Raw genomic sequence first — 19311 nt, forward strand, 5'->3', positions numbered from 1 at the left:
GCTCTCAGGTAGTATATACCACTGCAGCTCAACTGGGCTAATGTGCTAAATTACCTTATTAATGTCAAATAAACTCTTTAATAAGCACTTTTAAAATAAATTACTGAACACTTTGAATAGCTTGAAGGATGTGGTATTAGAGTCTGATCCAAAGCCCTGAAGTCAATGGACTTTGGCTCATATCACTAAAGACATGCTTGCTAAAAAGTTAGGCTGATTGCTGACTAAACTTTAAGAATCAGAGATTATGCTGAAAATCATTTTAGTGAAAATGACATGATGAAGGACAAGCAGCCAATGATAGGTTGACCCATGACCCAGCCAACTGCATTTACACATATGAACGCTTGGGAATTATTTGTATACTATGCAGCTAATTACAACTGCATCCCCTACACTGCCTCCTCTGAAAACTGATGTGCCAGCTTTTAGGGGGGAAAATTAGTAAATGTCTATCTTTCTAAATATGGGCCTGCTCAATGTTGCAATCACTACAACAGAAGTGGAAAATTATATATGAGGCAAGGTATACTTAAACTGATAAGAGCAAAAATGCCACTTGTCCAGTATTCATATTCATCAGAGAAAGTTCACAGCCAAAAGTAGCTTCTCATTTGCTAGAGAGAAGTCATTGCAATGAGCAAGTAAATTAAATTAGATTTTTAACTTACCCTTTTTCTTGTTTTTAACTGAACTTGGACCTACAAAGAGAAAAGAAAGATACTGAAATTCACAGCAAGCATTCCCTCAATAACAAAAAAATGAAGAAGGTGGCTGGAATTTGATTTGGCACAAAAACAAAATAGCAAGGTAAGCCAATGCTGTGGAAAGCATAGGCCTATGATCAAATGATCTGTTAGACCAAGGCATTTATGTGAAATCTTCCTATTGTGTTGTCTTCTCTCAAACGGATGATCTGTAACGATGATGGTTGATATAAGAACTCAGTATAGCGAATTTTGGTGAAAATTTCTACAGAATTTATCTTTCCTTTTAGCATCTGTTTCTGGACTACAGCAATTCTATGATGGAAAATACTTTTCATTCCTGGAGTTATGGTTCTATTAACACATATAGCCAAATTTTCATCTCAACCTCTAAACTGCCCACAAGTTTGCACATAGGTTTTGATCATACATCTCGAGAATTTCTATGTGTAAAAGTGGGGCCATGTGCATGCAAAAAATTGGTACACAAAACTGCAAGCACAACTGTTGAAGTTTGGTTGAAGCTCTTTAAAAAAATGTGACAGATAAGAAGTTTAATTTTTAAGTGCTCCCTCTCAAAATGAATTTGGTCATCACTATAACTGCATAGTCATAATGTATTCATTTATGACCCATGTGCGTGACATATGAATTTCCATTGTAATTTAATTTAACGTAATGGACACTTAAAGGGAGTGTCAACATTTTCAGCTGTCAGTAAGATCACAGGATTAATTTCTCGCGAATGACTTTGTAAAGAAAACAATCTTAAGAACTCCTTTGAACTTATATGTTCAAGAACTTTCACCAAGTCAGGTATGTAAGTGATGGCCTGATTCTTAAACACCATCTTGCACTCCACAGACTTCACATTCCCGGCCTCACCTACTCTTTCCCAAATCCCTTGTTTCTAAACATTTGAGGAGTTCCAATAATAGTTTCTCCATTGTGCACACAGGTTGAACCTTCTTTAGAGCTAAGTAATTAAAACCATATTCCCCTCCCAGCCAGTGTCAAACCCTTCACAAAATGCTCCACTAAAAGCTAGGTTTACTATATTCACTTTTGCCAAAGGGAAACCAGAGCTAGCACTTTGCAAGCTTTGAGAAACCATATTGCTCTGAGAAACTCCCATGAAAACCTTTTTTGCTAAGCTCTTTATTAGATTTTCCAGCACCTGTAGAGAAACCAGTGATCTAATGTAGCTCAGTCTTTTTGTACATTGGTGTGCTTTCACCTGCTGCTCTGAAAGATGAAGGAGTTTTGTTGTCTGTGGAACATTTGATGATGATCTGTGAAAAAATGGCTGGTCACATGGTGCTTGGTCTCCTCGTTTCCAGCTGCTATTATGCAATAAAAAATGCTGAAAATGCATATATGATTTCCTAATATTACTTGTTCATGTCAGTAATTGTACTTTCCACAGGGAAGTTATGTGATTGACAGTGTGAGTGAAGATAGCCCATGTAATAGCAATGGATGGTGTACATGAGAAACTCTATTAAGATGTGGCCCAACTGTATTAAAGAAACCCCTGCCATGAACAGCAAGGAGGAGGAGAAGAAAGGAAATGTGGGGTGGGGACAGGAGAGAGAGAGAGTCCAGATATGCCATGAACTAGGACCTGTTTGAGACTCCACTGTAGTCTACCCAGTGCTGCCAATGGATGAGCCAGATGACTGGGGAAGGAACCTTGGGTAAATGTTTGCACGTATTTTTCCTTGCAACTTTTAAATGTGAAGATGGCACCCAGCCCACCCCCAGGTTAGCACTGGTATTGACTTTTCATTGTTTTACTAATACAATTAGAGGCAATGGTACAACAAACAGTTAGAGGAGCTTGGAAGCAGGCATGATGCTACTAAGGTAGTTTATCTGCAATATCCGCCATCTGCCCATAGATCAAAAAGTCATATTTGGTAATAAGCGCTAGGTAGTTTGAGATACGAAACTGGAGACTGGCTGAGGAAAAGACTCCAGCCCCAAAGGTACTATCAGTTCCTTAGGGTATCTAAATTCTTGCGGTATTGATGGGTATCAAAGATGGGGTCAACCGAGAACCTGTGGAGGACAGTTTTGGTACCAATGCAGCTGGTACCAAGCACTTGGCATGAGAGTGAGTTGGCTCTGATCCCATCTTTACCATACGTCTTTGGTATAGTTGACTTCCATGTTACTGTTACCAAGTGTTGTTCGGGAACGGGCTTAGGACTTTTCTCAACAGTGTCTCTGATGCTCTGGGTATAGGTACCCGAAGTCGATACCAAGTCTGTCTTAGATGACTGGCTCTTCTTCACTGTTGCAGTACCGACACTACTCGGTGCCTGCATGGAACTCCCCTTGGGACTTGAGGTCTATGTAGCCTTCTTGTGCTTTGGCAACTTCTTGAGGATGTACTCCTTATCTCATTCTCCTTAGAGGAAGATGCTGTTGAGGACTTCAGTACCATAGATGTACTCGATCCTGCAGTATTCCCCAGATCTCTAGTGGTTGCTGGTGACTGAGATTTTGACATGGACAGAGCACGAGTGGTACTGGGAGATCAATGTAGAGGGGCTTCTCTGCCCCTGGATCTGAAGCGGATTGTAAAGCTTACTCCAGCTCCTTATTTTTCTGAGATCTACCCTTGTAGGACACGCAGATATTGCACTTACTGGGGATACAAGTATCACCCAGACAGCGGAAGCACTTGGAATGCCAGTCACTGATTGGAATAGCCTCATGGCAGAAAAGGTACCGGGAAGCCTGGCATTCCTGGGTCAAATAACAAAGAAATCTCTAGAAAAGGAAGCTCGTAACAACTATCTAACTCTTTTTTTATGATAAAATTTGTTTTCTTTTTAAGAAAAAAGAAAAAAAAAGAGACCAAAGGGAACACCTGTTCCAACAACTATAAACTCTATAAGGTAACTAACTATATGCTAACTAACATACATTGCTGAAAAATTAGAGAGAACAGGTCTGTGCAGATTCTGTCTCAGGCTGAAGGTGGCTAAGAAGGAACTGTGGCTGGTTAGCCCATGCAGCCCTATATAATCTCAGTGCAGGGCATGGGGATGTATGGGGTGGATGCATGGGCTGAATGGGCACTGCTACCAAAAATCTCCGATCAAAGTTGCAGGCACTCCTGATGTGGAGCACCTACAGGGACACTACTCAAAGAACTCTGGTTCAGTGAAATATACAATGTATTAATTATAAATGTATAGCAAATACTGCATAATTCCCAAAGTTTCCAAAACTGCAGGACCAGAGCACAGTCCGACACAATGGATTACTGTGGCTGACCATTAAAGTGCTCTTTCAAGGCCTCTTTTAACTGCATAGCTCCACGTTGAGCTCTTGTCATGGCCCCTGTGTCTGGCTGCTTACAGTCAGAAAACATAAGAACATAAAAATAAGAACAGAGAAGGGGAACAAAAATGATTAGGGGTATGAAACAGCTTCCATAGAAGGAGCAATTAAAAAGACAGACTATTCAGCTTGGTAAAGAAACAACTGAAGGGGAACATGATAGAGGTCTATAAAATCATGAATGATATGGAGAAAGTGAGTGTTATTTATCTCTTCATAGAACACATGAACCAGGGGACAGCCAATGAAATTAATAGGCAGCAGGCTTAAAATAAACATAAGGAAGTATTTCTTCACACAACACAGTCAGCCTTTGAAACTGATTGCCAGGGGATGTTGTGAAGGCCAAAAGTATAACTGGGTTTAAAAAAAAAAAGAAGGCATTATATAAAAGTTCATGGAAGATAGGTCCATCAGTGGTTATCAGCCACGATGGTCAGGGTTGCAACCACTCAGTATGGGTGTTTCTTAACTTCTGACTGTTAGAAGTTGGGACTAGACAACAGGAGACGACAGGTCACTAGATAAATTGCCATGTTCTGTTCATTCCCTCTGAAGCATCTGGCATTGGCCACTATAAGAAGACAAGATACTGGTCTAGAGGAACCACTGGTCTGTCCCAGTATGGTAGTTCTTACAGTTCAGTCTGCACCTGCTGAGTTGGTAACTGAATCCTTGCTTGGTGCTGTCAAGGTGGCTGGTGTATAGCCTCATCATCCAGGGGAACAAGAGATAGGCAGAGTTCACCAGAATCATTACTGGCATTTTAATATCACAAGTGGTAATCTGCCCATGTCTACTATGTATGTTTACTAGTGAAGAGGAACTCCACTGGTCTGGAGTTTTGTGGATGTGTATGAAGGGGATTCATCACAGCCCTTAAAAGAAGCCCAATGGCAAAGTATTTTATGGAACGTTAAAAATGCCTCTGTGGAACTCAGGCTATGCTTATTACAGTAAATATGCTATTCAAAATGTCACAGAGCTTATGCAAGATGGGGGCCTTTCCCTCTCCACATGCAATGGCACTGTCCAGCAATTAGGCAGCTGCGGAAAGAGGTGGACACTAGAGTGAAAATACTGCTTGGCTTGGCTTCAGCAACCAAACCTCAGCTGAAAATTATATCCTAGGTTATATACCTACAATGCTGGGTTTAACTCCACCACAAAGACTGAAGGCCACAATGATTACCAAGTACATGGTTTTACAAAAATGGAGGAGTAGGCTTGTGCCCAGAATAGAGTACTGGTATTTGGATCTATCTAAGTTAGCAGCAAAAAAGAATAGCTTATAGACGAAAAGAACAATTATATGAATTCAAAGAAATTTGAACCTCGTTTCTTGATACATTTGGATAAAGAATGCTGAGATAGCTCAAATAATGCCACTTCCACTTGACACCTCTGCTTTTTCTTTACCTCTTCCTACACCCCATCACCTCTTCCTTCTTTTTTGCGTATGTCTGGTTTTTATTAACCCCCATTCAAACATATTATGGCTGTGTAATACTGTCTATTTTGTACTGCAGCTTTGACAAGTTGTAAAGTTGCACAACTGCAAAATTTTACTTAATATTCTATGAAATGTGCGGTATTTGGTCACAGATACAAGCTGTAAACCATTTACTTTTTTAATTTTTAATGTTTGCTTCTTGATGAAAATTAATAAAAAAATTAATCACACAAAAAACTACTAAATATGACAAAATTAAATACTTAAATTCCCCTCCTTCATGCTCTGGGGATGAGACCTGAACCCCCATCCCTATTTCTCTGGAATAACACTATACATTTCCCTTCCTCCAGACTGAGACCTTGTATTTCAAGTCTTACTCCACAAAAACATTTCCAGAAGTATTATGATTATGATGGTGCTGGAAGATATGATGAACATTGATATAACAATTCACTAGGTGGTTTTTAGGCACATTGTATTGCAGGGGTCTCAAACATGCAGCCCATAGGGTGCACGTGGCCCGTGGAGTTACTTGCTGTGGCCTGCCAAGCTCTCTGTCCGCCCTGGAGTTATTTCCTGTGGCTGCTGGGCTCCTCTCCCCTGCCACCCTCTCTCCCCCCGAGCACACCATGTCCCTGCTCCTCTGCCTACCTCCAGGCTCTTCCCATCACCAAACAGCTGTTTGGCAGCACTTAGCACTTTCCAGGAGGGAGGGGAGAGGAACGGGGAGCTGCACACTGAGGGGAGGAGGCGAAGAGGTGGGGATTTGGGAAAGAGGGCGGAGTTGGGATGGGGACTTTGGGGGAAGGGGTTGGAATGGGGGCGGGGAGGGTGGGAAGAGGCAGGGCAGTGGCAAGGTCTCATGGAAGGGGTGGAGTGGGGGCAGGTCCGGTGCCAGACTGGGGCAGGGGCTTTTGTATCTTTATATGAAAAGGTGTCAGTGATGCAGCCCTCGGGCCAATGTGCTAGTCCTCATGTGGCCCTTGTGGTGATTTGAGTTTGGGGTCCCTGTTGTATTGTGTTCAGCAATGACCACAGACCAGCAGTGACAGACATGGTATAGAAGCCTATTTAGTTTAGCAGTCTCCATCATGTGGGCAGAGTGAAAGTAATATTATTATTCTATAACCAGTCTTAAGCAACAAAGAGGAAAGATACAGCACTACAAAACTGGATACACTAATGAAGTGCCCTGTTAAGAAGTTCAGTATAACTGACCTCTACTGAAAGATACTGTAGACCTGTCTATATCCTCCTACACTATCACCTATGCTCATATACATCATATGCTCACCGTGCTCATACACATCATGTTAGGTTTTAAATCTTTAGAACCAGTGATGAAACTCTGGGGAAAATGGTAGTTTAGAGCAGTGGTTCTCAGCCTTTCCAGACTACTGTACTCCTTTTCAGGGGTTTGATTTGTCTTCCGCACCCCCAAGTTTCACCTCACTTAAAAACTACTTGCTTACAAAATCAGACATAAAAATACAAAGAAGTGTCAAACCACATTACTAAAAAAATGCTTACTTTCTCATTTTTACCATAGAATTTTAAAATAAATCAACTGGAATATAAATATTTTATGTACATTGCTGTGTATAGTATATAGAGCAGTATAAACAAATCATTGTCTGCATGAAATTTTAATTTGTACTGACTTTGCTAGTGCTTTTTATGTAGCCTGTTGTAAAACTAGGCAAATATCTACATGAGTTGATATATTCCCCGGAAGACCTCTGAGTACATGTACCCCTGGTTGAGAACCACTGGCTTAGAGGTGTCAATGCACTGACAAACAGGACAGGGTCATTTCAGGCTTTTGCTTCTATATTGGGCACCAGTGTGACCCTGTTGCCCTCTACGTGTTCAACTGTATGAATTATAATACACAGTGAAAACCTGAGCCACTCACAAGACTGGGATTTGGAGCAGTTTAAGATCCACTGCAAATTATGTGTATAACCGAATCAGAGATAGCAGGTAATGGGCAATACAGTTGAGGTCTGGTAAACTGGCACAGCTACCCAGAAAGGCTTTGAACAAATGATGTAGAGCAGTGGTCTCCAAACTTTTTTGATCATGCACTCCATCAGTAAAAATTTTTTGAGCACACACCCCATGCCGCCCCAAGCAGAAAATGCCGAAGCAAAAAAAAAAAAAAAGAAAAGCCACCTGAACTGCCGAAGCAGCGCTCCTCCTGCCGTGCCCCCCAAAGGATCCTCTTGTGCAACCCCTGTGGTGCACACACCCAACTTTGGAGACCTCTGATGTAGAGAACAGAAACCAAACACCAATACACACAAGTTATAGCCACAAAAGCAGCTATAGCACTGCTTATTTTAAGACTACACAGGAATAAAAGACCTGCAGCATGGCCCTGGCTGGCCTGAGTCAGCTGACTTGGGCTCATGGGGATCAGGCAAAGGGGCTAAAAACCACTGTATAGATGTTTGGGCTCAGGCTGGAGCCCGAGCTCCGGCTCCCTGTGAGGCTAGAGGGTCCCAGAGTTCGGGTTCCAGCCTAAGCCACAGTGCCTACACTGCAAATTTTCAGCCATGGAACCCAAGCCCTGAGAGCTTGAGTCTGCTGACCTTAGCATCCAGGCCCATCCAAATCGGGGCCGGAGCCCCCCAGATCCACAGGCTGGGACTCCCGACCCAGCTCGATATCTGTCAGCTCAGCTGCATCATCCTCCTGCTAGCACTGTGCACTCCTGCTCCGGTCTCTGGCCCCAGCAGTAGCCCAGTGGTGGGTGTGCCTCGTGGGGAATGGTCTGGGCGGGGCTAGTGGTGGGGCAGAAACCAGGGCAGCAGTGTGTGGCTGACAGGAGGGGGACGCAGCTGGGCTGACGGAGACCAAGCTGGGGTCAGCAGGGGTGGGCGGAGCTCGAGCCCTGCCGGGGACCCCTTCCACCTCATGGTGGCTGCTGAGCAGTAAGGGAGGAAATCCCTCCTGCCCCCTCCCCAGGACACCCGATCCCTTCCGCGCCCCTTCCTGTCACCTCCCATCATTGCCCACCCACTGGAAAGCCAGGGCCAACCCAGTTTTCCTGTCCCAGCTATGCCACTGAGTCAGGTAATATGACCATTGAACCTATAGGCTCAACATATGCTCCTCCAGGCCCCAATTCACTAAGGTACATAAGCAGGTACCTGGATTTCAATGGGGCTCTTACATGATGCAGATTAACCATGTGCTAAGGTACCCTGCTGAATCAGGGCCATAACACTAATTATACTTTGCTAATGATAAAAGTTAAGGACTTTAATGAACAACTGTCTGGCTTCAGAACTTTCACAAGAGTTAAAGATTTGCAGATGATGCTATTTATTTAATTTCATTTCTTCCATAAAGAGAATCTCATGGCAATAGCAAGGTAAGTCCAACAAATTCTAAATAAGAACATTAAAAAAAATAAAGCAAAACTGAGTTTTGACTGGAGAAAGAAAAGAGAAAAAGCTGGCAACACAAACAAAATTATTTTCTCAAAGAGTCCTTAAACTTGTTATCTCCATTCCTCTTTCTTGGGCAAAAAAGGAATAAAATGGATAATAAACTGAAGTGCACTGAAGCCAAAAAAAGAAAGGACAAGCAAACTTCATAGGTAAGTTCTTTCCAGAGAACTGGTTTGTCAGAGTCATTAACATTCCAGCAACAGAAGCATTTTATATCATAATTCAGGAATGCTTACAAAAGTAAAATGACATGTCAAATTAATATTATAGAATTACATTTAAAAGTGATAATACAATATCATTCAAGCTGGATTTCATCCCTCTTAATAATTATAGTTGCAGATGCTTTATTTTCCAACTTTTTATTATTACAATAAATATATAATTAATGACTACCTTTCAACTGAAGGAAATTTTCAGTTATGAACTCTCAAAATTAAGGGTTTTTGACAGTGTACTGATGACCGTAAGTGTTAATTACAGCTTATTATGAATGTGAAGAAAAAGACAAGAGTAACATTTTCAAAAGCACCTATATTTCATTGAGTTTCAGTGGAGGCTAGACTCTAAAGTAGTACCAGTTGCAAAACTTTTGTCTGAACATTCTTTCATTAGAAAAAAAAATGTTTCAATGATTTTTTTTGCAAAATTATATCAATTTTGACAAAAATTCCACGGGGGAAAAATCACATCTAAACAAATCATTTTTAGTGATGAAAATATCAAAATTTCATATTAGAATTTCGAAAATTCATTTTGCTTTTTTATTTTTATTACTTTTATTATTTTTACATTATATTATGAAGTCAGTAGTAATGGTGCATCATATGCACAACTCGTTCCAATCTGCAGTGATAAATTTTGAAATGTTGAAATTTCCCATTAAATGGAAATTCTGAGTTTTGTACAGCTCTACTTCTAACGCACTTATGAAAATGGGACTTAGACTCCTAAATGTGATCAACCTGAAGTCTAATCAAATTTAAAAAGTGAGTTAATAGCAGTTTTTTGTGTACGAAATCTGCCCCGTCAAGTTTTGTGAAATTCCCACACACATGTGGAAATGTACTTGGTTAAACAGGGGAAACACTGTAACTGATCATAAGTAGTATTGTCAAATACACAAAGTAAACATTGAGAATAACACAGTATTTTCTTTAATTTTTAGTTATAATTTGACTATTAAGGTGATAGTGTCCATTTAAAAGACACACTTACACTTGAATATTGATCACAATTTAGTGCTGTCTGACTGCAGCGATCTCCTTGTTCTCTTCTCAAATAAAGCCCAAGGGCTCACTGGTCAAATCCCACAGAATCTTGATTTGAACAGTGATATAGTACTGAATTCTCCTCTAAACGGAGGTCATGTACTGAGAGAAGTAAATACATCACTCAATAACAACTCTTTTGCACCCTTCTCATCTTCGGGGAAGGGAAGGAGGGAACAAATGAGTTGCACCTACAAGTTGTGGTGGGGAAAAGCCAGCACTTTTTCTACAATACTGGAAGTTACCCTCATTCGGCCAGCTGTAAAATGTTAACAATTCATGAGGCACCTACTCTGATTTCAAAACTCCATTGAATATAGTTGATACAAGCTTATTGTTCTCTAATGCTTGGCCTAATATTTAGTAAAATCCTCTTCAGATACCAGATTTTAAAGACATAATGCAACCTCCTTTTTAGTCACTAAACCCCAGTCTCTGTTACAGTGGTGGGGGAAAAACAGTAACTTTCAGAAACTTGTAAATGCCTCGTTTGACATCACTGCTTGTCTGCTTATTAAGCAGGTGCATGCTTTGCTGGATTAGGGTCTTCGTGCTCTGCAGCTTGCTGAATTGAGCCATATATGAAGGGAACTATAGTATTTCTCTGGGGTGGAGAGAGGGGAAGGAAGCCATCTGGAATCAGCAATGGTAGAACAAGCTAACTGGGGCATCTGGACAAAGAAATAAATAATAATAATTTTACCTCTGATGACGAAGAAAGATGAGAGAAGAACCCCAAAAAGTATCTGCTAGTCCCAAACCAAAATTTACTGCAGAATAATTTCAGCTTTGGAAAAAAATCCAATGGAAAACTGAAATTATTGCTCCCTGGCTGCTCACCTGACTTCTACCTCCCTTCAGCCTCTCCCCTAGAACTGGGGCTAGAGAGGCAGAGAACCCAGGCACTTAGCCTCCCTGCCTTTCCCCAGCTCTGAATGTACTGAGCATCTCAGCTTTCTGCTTCTCTGGCCCTGGAGCTGGGAGGAGGCTGAACATCCCATACTCTGCCTCTCTGGCTGCTGGGCTGAAAGGCTCTAATCAATTTCACTTTTGAAATTAACAAGAGCGTTTTGGGCTGGCAGCTGGGAAGTCACAAATTCTGTTTGGGTTTCTCTAACACAGATTTTTTCTTGTAATCCTGGCTGATAAAAAAAAAAAAGTTGTGTTTTTTATTTTTGTCTCAATTTGGGACAATTTTTTTTTCAAAACCACAAATTTTTTTGTGGAAAGGGCTTTTTATTTTCTGGCCAGCTCTAGCAATTTTACATACTAAAGATATTAAAACAAAGAACAAGATTTTCACTAACATTATAAAGCTGTCCAACAAATCATTCAGATCCAGGAGAAAGACACTTCACTATAGAAACATGAAAGGGTTCTGAAGAAACAAAAAGGTCAGGTACAGTGCAGACAGCTGCATTGCAAAATTTCCTCTATTGTCCCCAAAAAAAAAAAAAAAAAAAAAAAAAAAAGAGAGGGAGAGACAGAGGTTCGTGTCTACACTGTCCTGCAGGCTTCCCATTTTTTATTCTCTGAACTCCATAATTACACACACTATAGAATTAGCAATGACCATACCAGCTATCACTAAAGAGCCTAGCTATAGCATTCCGAGAAGCAAAGGAAGAGCTGGCAGAGAACATAATTGAAATTAAAAAAATCAGAATGGAATTTGAGTGTTGTGTATCCGTCTCTTCAGACTTTTGAGTCATAAGAGTTTATTTCATGTTATATATATATATCACACCATTAGAACTATAAACAGAGTGAAAGTACAAATAACTGTGGTGAGCCAAACACATTTGAAATGGATGGAACCAATTAGCTTCAAAGACGAATGAGGGGAATGAGAACCACATGGGATGTCAATGTTCACAGTCTATATTACAACACGCACATCTGTTCCAAGCACGGCAGAGAGAGATGCTGGGGCTGTGCAAGTGGATCTTTCCACAAACACAAAAATACTTCTGACATGAAAAAACACATTATTATTAGCTTTGGGAGCTTCTGAGTCTCTGGGGTTTGCATCTGTTCATCTCCAGCAGGAGAAGTTGGATATTTCAGCTGGTGCAATCATATAGTCATGAGACTCCTCCGGTACAACATAAGACAGTCCTTTGTCTAAACTTCCATCTTTGCTCAACATTGTTAACTTTTCTGATCTTTCAAAAGTTACAAGAAAATGCTGATATTCTTTCCTTTTACTTGGGATAGGAGGAAAAGGCCCACTGTAGTGTCAGACATTTTTGAAGTTCTATTCTACTCTAAAAAGTAGCAAGGTATCAAGCTTGAACATTTCACATATATTTACTAGTCCAAAGATTAATCCTTTTAACCATGGTGAAAGAGATCTGTGCCCTCACACCTTTCCAAAGCCACATCCCACGGTTTAAAGAACAACAACAGCTGTGTACATTTATTCTGTATTGTATCTAACATTTTGTATCAGCTTATTTAATATACTTAAAATTTAACTTACTCCCAGAGCTGGTTGAATAGCAGGAAAATATATTTGTCAAATATATTATTTGACAATTTTCACTAGTATTTATCAGTTACTTATATTTGACTAGTTATAGATCTGGTTGAATACCTTAAAAAAAGTATTAGTTCTTCCACTTAATCTGTCAAATAAAGGGGTGGGAGGTGTTAAGCCATTTACAGGGCTTTAGAGGATGAGGAGGCTAGAAAAGGTACAGGGTCCTCCTGACCTTCCAGCTCTCCAGTGTCCTCCTGGTCAGTGCGTGGGGCCTCTGTGCTGACTGTTGTTGCAGCAGCGGTGGTCTGGCCAGCTGTTGTGGCTGTCGCCATGGTTGTTTCAGTGGTGATCTAGGCTGTGAACCCTGTGCTGTGGTCGTTTCCAATTTCTGGGCAATCTTTAGGTGGCTGGGGTGCTCGGGTTTCAGAGACCACCGACTAAGAGCCCCTGGAAAATGAGCCCTAGGCTTGGTGATAAGCCCAGGCAGTCCAAACGGGCTGCTGAGGCCGCGGTTGCCAATGCGGAGGTCATGCCGCCGGTGACTCACTTCTCTGCCTATCCAATCTTTGCCTGCTACAGTGGGAATAAAATGAGTCCCCGTCCAAGTCAGATGACACTGATCTGGATCGTGACGACCACGGTGATGCTGACTGGTACTGCGCCAGGGACCGGTGATAATGTGCCTGCGTTGGGGACTGATGCCAGTGTGCCTGCACTGGGAGGTTGGTGCGGCTCTGCCAGTGCCAGAGATCGAGACTGTTGTCTCGTTGGTGCTGGGGAACTGCACACGGGGGCAAGAGCTGGAGATTGATGCCTCGGTGATGCTGAACCTGAGCGGTGCCGAGGTGAGTGGTGTCAGACTGGAGAAGGTGATCGCCACATCATGGCTGGCTTGCCTCTAGATGGCGCCGGACGCAGCGGTACTGAAGGCTTGTCTCTGATAGCCAAAGGTTGAGGGGCTGTCATCACTATTAAATCCCTGGTGGCTTCAAGCATCCGGGGCGGAGGGGAACTCCAACTCCTTCACCTGGCACTGCCTGTCCGAGTTGCCGCTGGGTGCCAGACTTGACAGTCCCCTCCGGCGAACCAAAGTCAATGGCGCCAACTCCTGCTCCTTGGGCGCCGAGTGCTCCTTTGAGGGATGCACTGCTGCTGTGCCTGGCGGTTGGGTTGCCGTCGGCACTGGGGAATGGCCCCTATCAGTTTTCTTGTTCTGCTTGTGCAGCACCGGCAAATGAGAGCAGTGATGTGTGTGCACTGCTTGAACTGCGGGGGAGTTGAACTGGGGGTGCCCAGGGTCTCTTGGAATAGAGATCAGACTGCTTCACACCAATGCACTCAGTGCCTGACCCTGACACTCTGTGGTGGGCTGGGGACAGAGAGCGGACTCCATCAGAAGAGGTTTCAGATGGAAATCTTGCTCTTTCTTCATCCTAGGGCAGAAAGGCCTACAGAATTTGCATCTGTCTATTTGGTGGTCTTCCTTCAGACACTTCAAAGCTGTGTTGTGGGGGTCGCCAGTTGGCATGGCCTTACTGCAGGTCCTGCAAGGTTTAAACCCTCAGCCCCGAGGCATGCCATGGAGCAGAGAGGAAGGTAAGGGATGGGGGAGGACTCTGTTCCCTAATCTTAACTACTCTATACACTATGTACATGAAACCTAGACTAACTGAAACCTAGACTAAAACTACAAACTAGAGAAGAAAGCTAAGGAAAGCACTTGCAAGGCAAGCAAACTCAGTTCCAATGGCCATTAGGGGCAGTAAGAAGGAACTGAAGGGGGGGCGAGGTCAGTGGGGTCATATATTGAGCGCCATTAAGGTGCCACTCCAGGGGGCTTCACAGCCAACCCGACGGGAGCTAAGGGAAAAACTTTCCTATAACTGGGCATACGACGCACGCACATCTGATTGGAATTAACGTGAACAAGCATTTGAAGAACTCCAGCTTGCATGGACAGGTAGGGTTCTGTGGCAATGGAAAACACTGCACCTACAATTTACAAAGCAATCTACAACCAAGAGGCCTTCCTTCAAGCAGAAATATTATAGCCATAGGTCTTAGCAATAAGTTAGTTGAGATCAGAGTGGATAAAAATCCATGATTTAAAAAAAAATTGTTTTTTATTCAAATTGAATTTTTTGATAAAATGCTTTTTGAGGAAAAAAAGCTATCTAAATATAGTTTTAATCAGGATACATTATAGCTCAAAGATTTCTCATGGAATAGGGATTATAAATTCTAATTCTACTAGTATGAGACCATATATTCATGTAATGTTTAAGAAAAGTTTTGTAAACAAGTTCTAGCAGTACATGGATTAGGGACCCAATTTTATGCAGTTCCCGGGGCTTCTGTACAGATTATTTAGGTTAATCTTTCTATTTACCCAATGGGACTTAGTGCTCAGTCTAGAAGATAACATCAGAGATGCTTAGTTTTATAGTTCTCAAACTATGGATTTGTGTCTCCAAAGATAACATGCTTGTTAACAGCAAAAAATGTTTTAAATAAATAAATAAATATACAGAGGTGAGAAATAACAGACCTCAAACCTATTGTCCCTCTGCAAATCTGTGTACACAGAGTCAATCCTTTACTTCTCTCTAAAAGTGCAAAGTTTCAAAAAGTTCAATGAACAGAAGATTGCTGGGGGTGGAATAGATCTGGACAAGAAGAAGTCTGGAGATAAATGTGAGAAGGGAGGGGCAGGCAGTAGAAACAAAAGTGAAACTGTTTGAGCAGCATATTCCAGAAGTCTTGAGGTCTTTCTGAGTGTAGCCTTCATTGATTTGATATCTACCATACCAGTCTCTCACTAGAAGGGAAAACCTATAATGGCAGCAATGATTTTTAAATCACTTAAAAAATGTATAGTGTGTACCTTCTAAAAATGAAACCTACATCTATCTGTGAGTTGTGAAGAATATGCATTAAACTTATATCAACCAACAAGAATGCACTTTTCTGTAGAAATCCATGATTAAATCGAGTCTTCCTGACTAGTGATTTAAATCATGATTTAAATCAAATCCACCCTGGCTGAGATGCATGCACTTCATTTAACTTAAGGAGAATGCAGCACCTGCGATACAGAAAGTAGCAGAAGGGATGAGTGTAGCATATTATCCTACTTCAGAGAACAGGTACTAGCCCCAAGCCCCTGCAGACCTAAGCTCTGCTGGATAAATGCCAAGTCTATAGAAAAAAAAAGGTGGTGATGCAACTCAAAATTATTATAGTTGGCATCTCTTATAAAGAGTAATAGATTTCACATTTTTTCTCTGATTTTACTTTCTGCACACTACATTTGCCATGACTGACTATGTATATCTTCAAAATCTAACCAAAACAACTTCAAGACACATAAAAATATAGGTGGGAAATCTTTTAAACACATCTATGGTAATTTAATTAATAAAAGTGGAGTTTGCTGAAAAATAAATTCCAATTCCACCACATCAGGTCAGTTTCTTGGTTTATTTGATGTAAGCAGAGCTCTTGAAAATATGCCTGTTTTAAGTAAGTCCTACAAAAGATAGATTATATTACATATCTGCCAAAAGAGGTGTGATTAACGAAGTGAGCTGCCTCCTTGGATAGAGTTCCAAATTGTGAAGATTAGAACAGAGTGGATCATCTTAAAGCATACTCTGATAGCATCAACATTCAATTTAGAACAGAGCTCTCTTTCTTTGGATAAATTTTACTGGGCCGCTAGGAGATTTTAGATGATATAATTACATATTCAACACTACACAGAAACAAGTACCCAAGTTAGTCGTGTGTGTATGTGCACACGCACACATACGTACAGCCGCCATATGAATTCTTTTATGTACGACAGATACTGTGAAGAAGTAAATAATAAAAAGCTCACTGATGCATCTTTAAAAATTAATCTAATATCAAATCCAAATTACGAAAGCGCACTAATCATTTTAGCTCTTTGTAGTGACTATACAACCTGAAATCTGAATTTCTTGAGTTTGTAATATTTGTTCCAGGGATAATTACAACATTCCTGCAATGAGTACCATTAAGTTACAGGTATGTATTCTCAATGTTAACTCCATATAAACAGAGTTTTTGTTTGGGAAGAAATATTACAAGCCCAGAAAATATAATATAGATGTATATAATGAAAATCTTGTATAGACCTGAAGGATGGTGAGATTAGGCCCTCTCCAAATTATCAACCCCATTATACTGAGAAGTTAAGCAAAGCCCAAGTTTACAGAGCTAGCCAGTGTAAGCAGCAAGGCATCTTGTCTGATCTCATACCACCTAGTGCCTCCCAGATAGGGTTGCCAACTTTCTAAAACCCTTGCCCCGCCCCTTGCCCCCACTCACTCCATCCCTCCCACCTCCCCCCCCCCCCCGTTGCTCGTTCTCCCGCACCCTCACTCACTCATCCATTTTCACCAGGCTAGGGCAGGGGATTGGGGTGCTGGGTGTGTGTGTGAGGGCTCCAGCTGGGGGTGCAGGCTCTGAGGTGGGTTGAGGATGAGGGGTTTGGTGTGCGGGATGGTGCTCTGGGCTGGGATCGAGGGGTTTGGAGGGGGATCAGGGCTCAGGCAGAGGACTGAGGTGATGGAGGCTCCAGCTGGGGGTGTGGGCTCTGGGGTGCAGGAGGAGGATCCAGGCTGAGGCTGAAGGGTTCAGAGGGCAGGAGGGGGATCAGGGCTGGGGCAGGGGTGGGGCATGGGAGGAGGTCAGGGGTGCAAGCTCTGGGCAACATGTACCCCAGGCAACTCCTGGAAGAAGCGGCACGTCCACTCTCCAGCTGCTATGCGGAAGCGCAGCCAGACAGCTCGGTGTGCTGCCCTATCCACAGGCACCGTCCCAACAGCTCCCAGCCAATGGAAGCTGCGGAGCTTGTGCTTGGGGTGGGGGCAGCATGCGGAGCCCCTTGGCTGCCCCTACATATAAGAGCCAAAGGGGGAACATGCCATGGCTTCTGAGAGCAGCACGGAGCCATGGCAGGCAGGCAGCCTGCCTTAACCCCACCAACCAGACTTTCAACGGCCCGGTCAGCGGTGCTGACTGGAGCCACCAGGATCTCTTTTCGACCAGGCGTTCTGGTCAAAAACCGGACACTTGGCAGCCCTACTCCCAGACTAGTCACTTAACCTGTCTCTCTTTTTACCGATGTATAAAATGGGTGAAATATTTATCATAGGTGAAATCCAAAAAGCATACAAGATGTCTACAACCACTTGGAAGAAGCTATGTTGCTCTCATTTTGCAGGTAAAGACAGATAGATGGAGTTTTAAGTGACTTGTCTGGGATCTACTGTCAGAGATCTGATCTGATCAAGTTCCCTCTGCTGGATGCTGTGAGGGGATCCAAATGCTGAATCCCCCATGCCTTTAGCTTTCTGGGGCTGAGTAGAGTTTAGGCACTATCCCTGGGTTAGGGCCTGTAGGCACACACTCCAAGTGCAGATCCTCTTGGCGATGGGACCCTATGGCCCAAATGCCCAGGCCTTGAAAATAGTATAATCTCCCTCAACCCTCCCCAGCAGCTCTTGCACATTCCCCAGAAACCCATCAAAAGTACGAGCCTTCCGGTGTATGGTTTACCTCATCGGGGGTATCTGACAGTGGAAGCCAACAGACAGAGTGGACAGACTTTGCACAGGATTCTAAAACACCATTAGTTTTCATTTATTAGCATAAGAAACATACACATCTGTACAAAACACCACACACCTATATGCATTTCCCTGCCTCAGGTTCCTTACCACTCTTGGGAGTTTTGGGGCTTGAGCAGATTGCTCCAGGGTGTCCTTCTTTTGCAGCTCATGACTTCTCTTCAGAATCACTGAGCCTGTCCAGCTCAGCTAGCTTGCTCTGACCTTATCTGGTCCTTCAGTTAAGCCAGACCACCCTCCTATCACAGCATGCCTGTCTCTTCCTCTCTACTGCCCAAACCTTGTCTGTCCCTGTGGACTTCTCGAGTTTTTATATCTCCATTCCAACATCTAGGTTCTTTGTTCTCATGGCTGGGATTTTCCTCTATCCCCTCCTTGCAGAGGAGATGGAAGGACTAGCTTCTCCCAGCGTCAGCTGAGCTCCACAGCATGCTCATTTTTTGGTCAGAAAACAGTTGGTAACGTTAACGAATTTTCATTGTCTCGGCTCTGAGAGAGACTTGCTGTAGCCCTGTCAGCAAATGGAAAATTCAACATCTACTAAGGGTATGTTTATGCTGCAACTAGGAGTGATCCTCCCAGCACAGGCAGACAAACTCATGCTATAGGTGCTTCAGCTAGCATGCTAAAAACTAAGACTCAGGCTGGAGCTCAGGTTCTCAAACCTACCTGACCTCCTAGGCTTGAGAAGAAGAGGTAACGTACCTGGTACCGTAACTTGATTTCTTTGTGTCCCTCCATGGATACTCCATATCAGGGTACGTACACACCCATGCACTCTTGGTTGGAGATTTTTGTCAGCAGTGTCCACAAGTCCATGCCTGCACCCTAGATACACTTGTGCCCTGTCATCACTCCAGTTCCTTCTCAACCACGTAAGTCCCAAGAAGAAGACTCCAAAGAAAAGGGGAAGGCGGACAGGTAGT

At 42.6% G+C, this 19311-nt stretch overlaps 1 protein-coding gene across 1 annotated transcript in view; it reads right to left on the reverse strand.

The window, feature by feature from the left end:
- The window catches only part of EDA (ectodysplasin A), a 181570-nt gene that overhangs the window by 18576 nt on the left and 143683 nt on the right, over positions 1-19311 (reverse strand). The window contains exon 3 of the mRNA XM_030576225.1: positions 672-701. Coding sequence (XP_030432085.1) covers positions 672-701 — 30 coding nt within the window. The remainder of the gene's footprint in view (positions 1-671; positions 702-19311) is intronic.

Source organism: Gopherus evgoodei, chromosome 9 (assembly GCF_007399415.2).
Source record: "Gopherus evgoodei ecotype Sinaloan lineage chromosome 9, rGopEvg1_v1.p, whole genome shotgun sequence".
NCBI lineage: Eukaryota > Metazoa > Chordata > Testudines > Testudinidae > Gopherus > Gopherus evgoodei.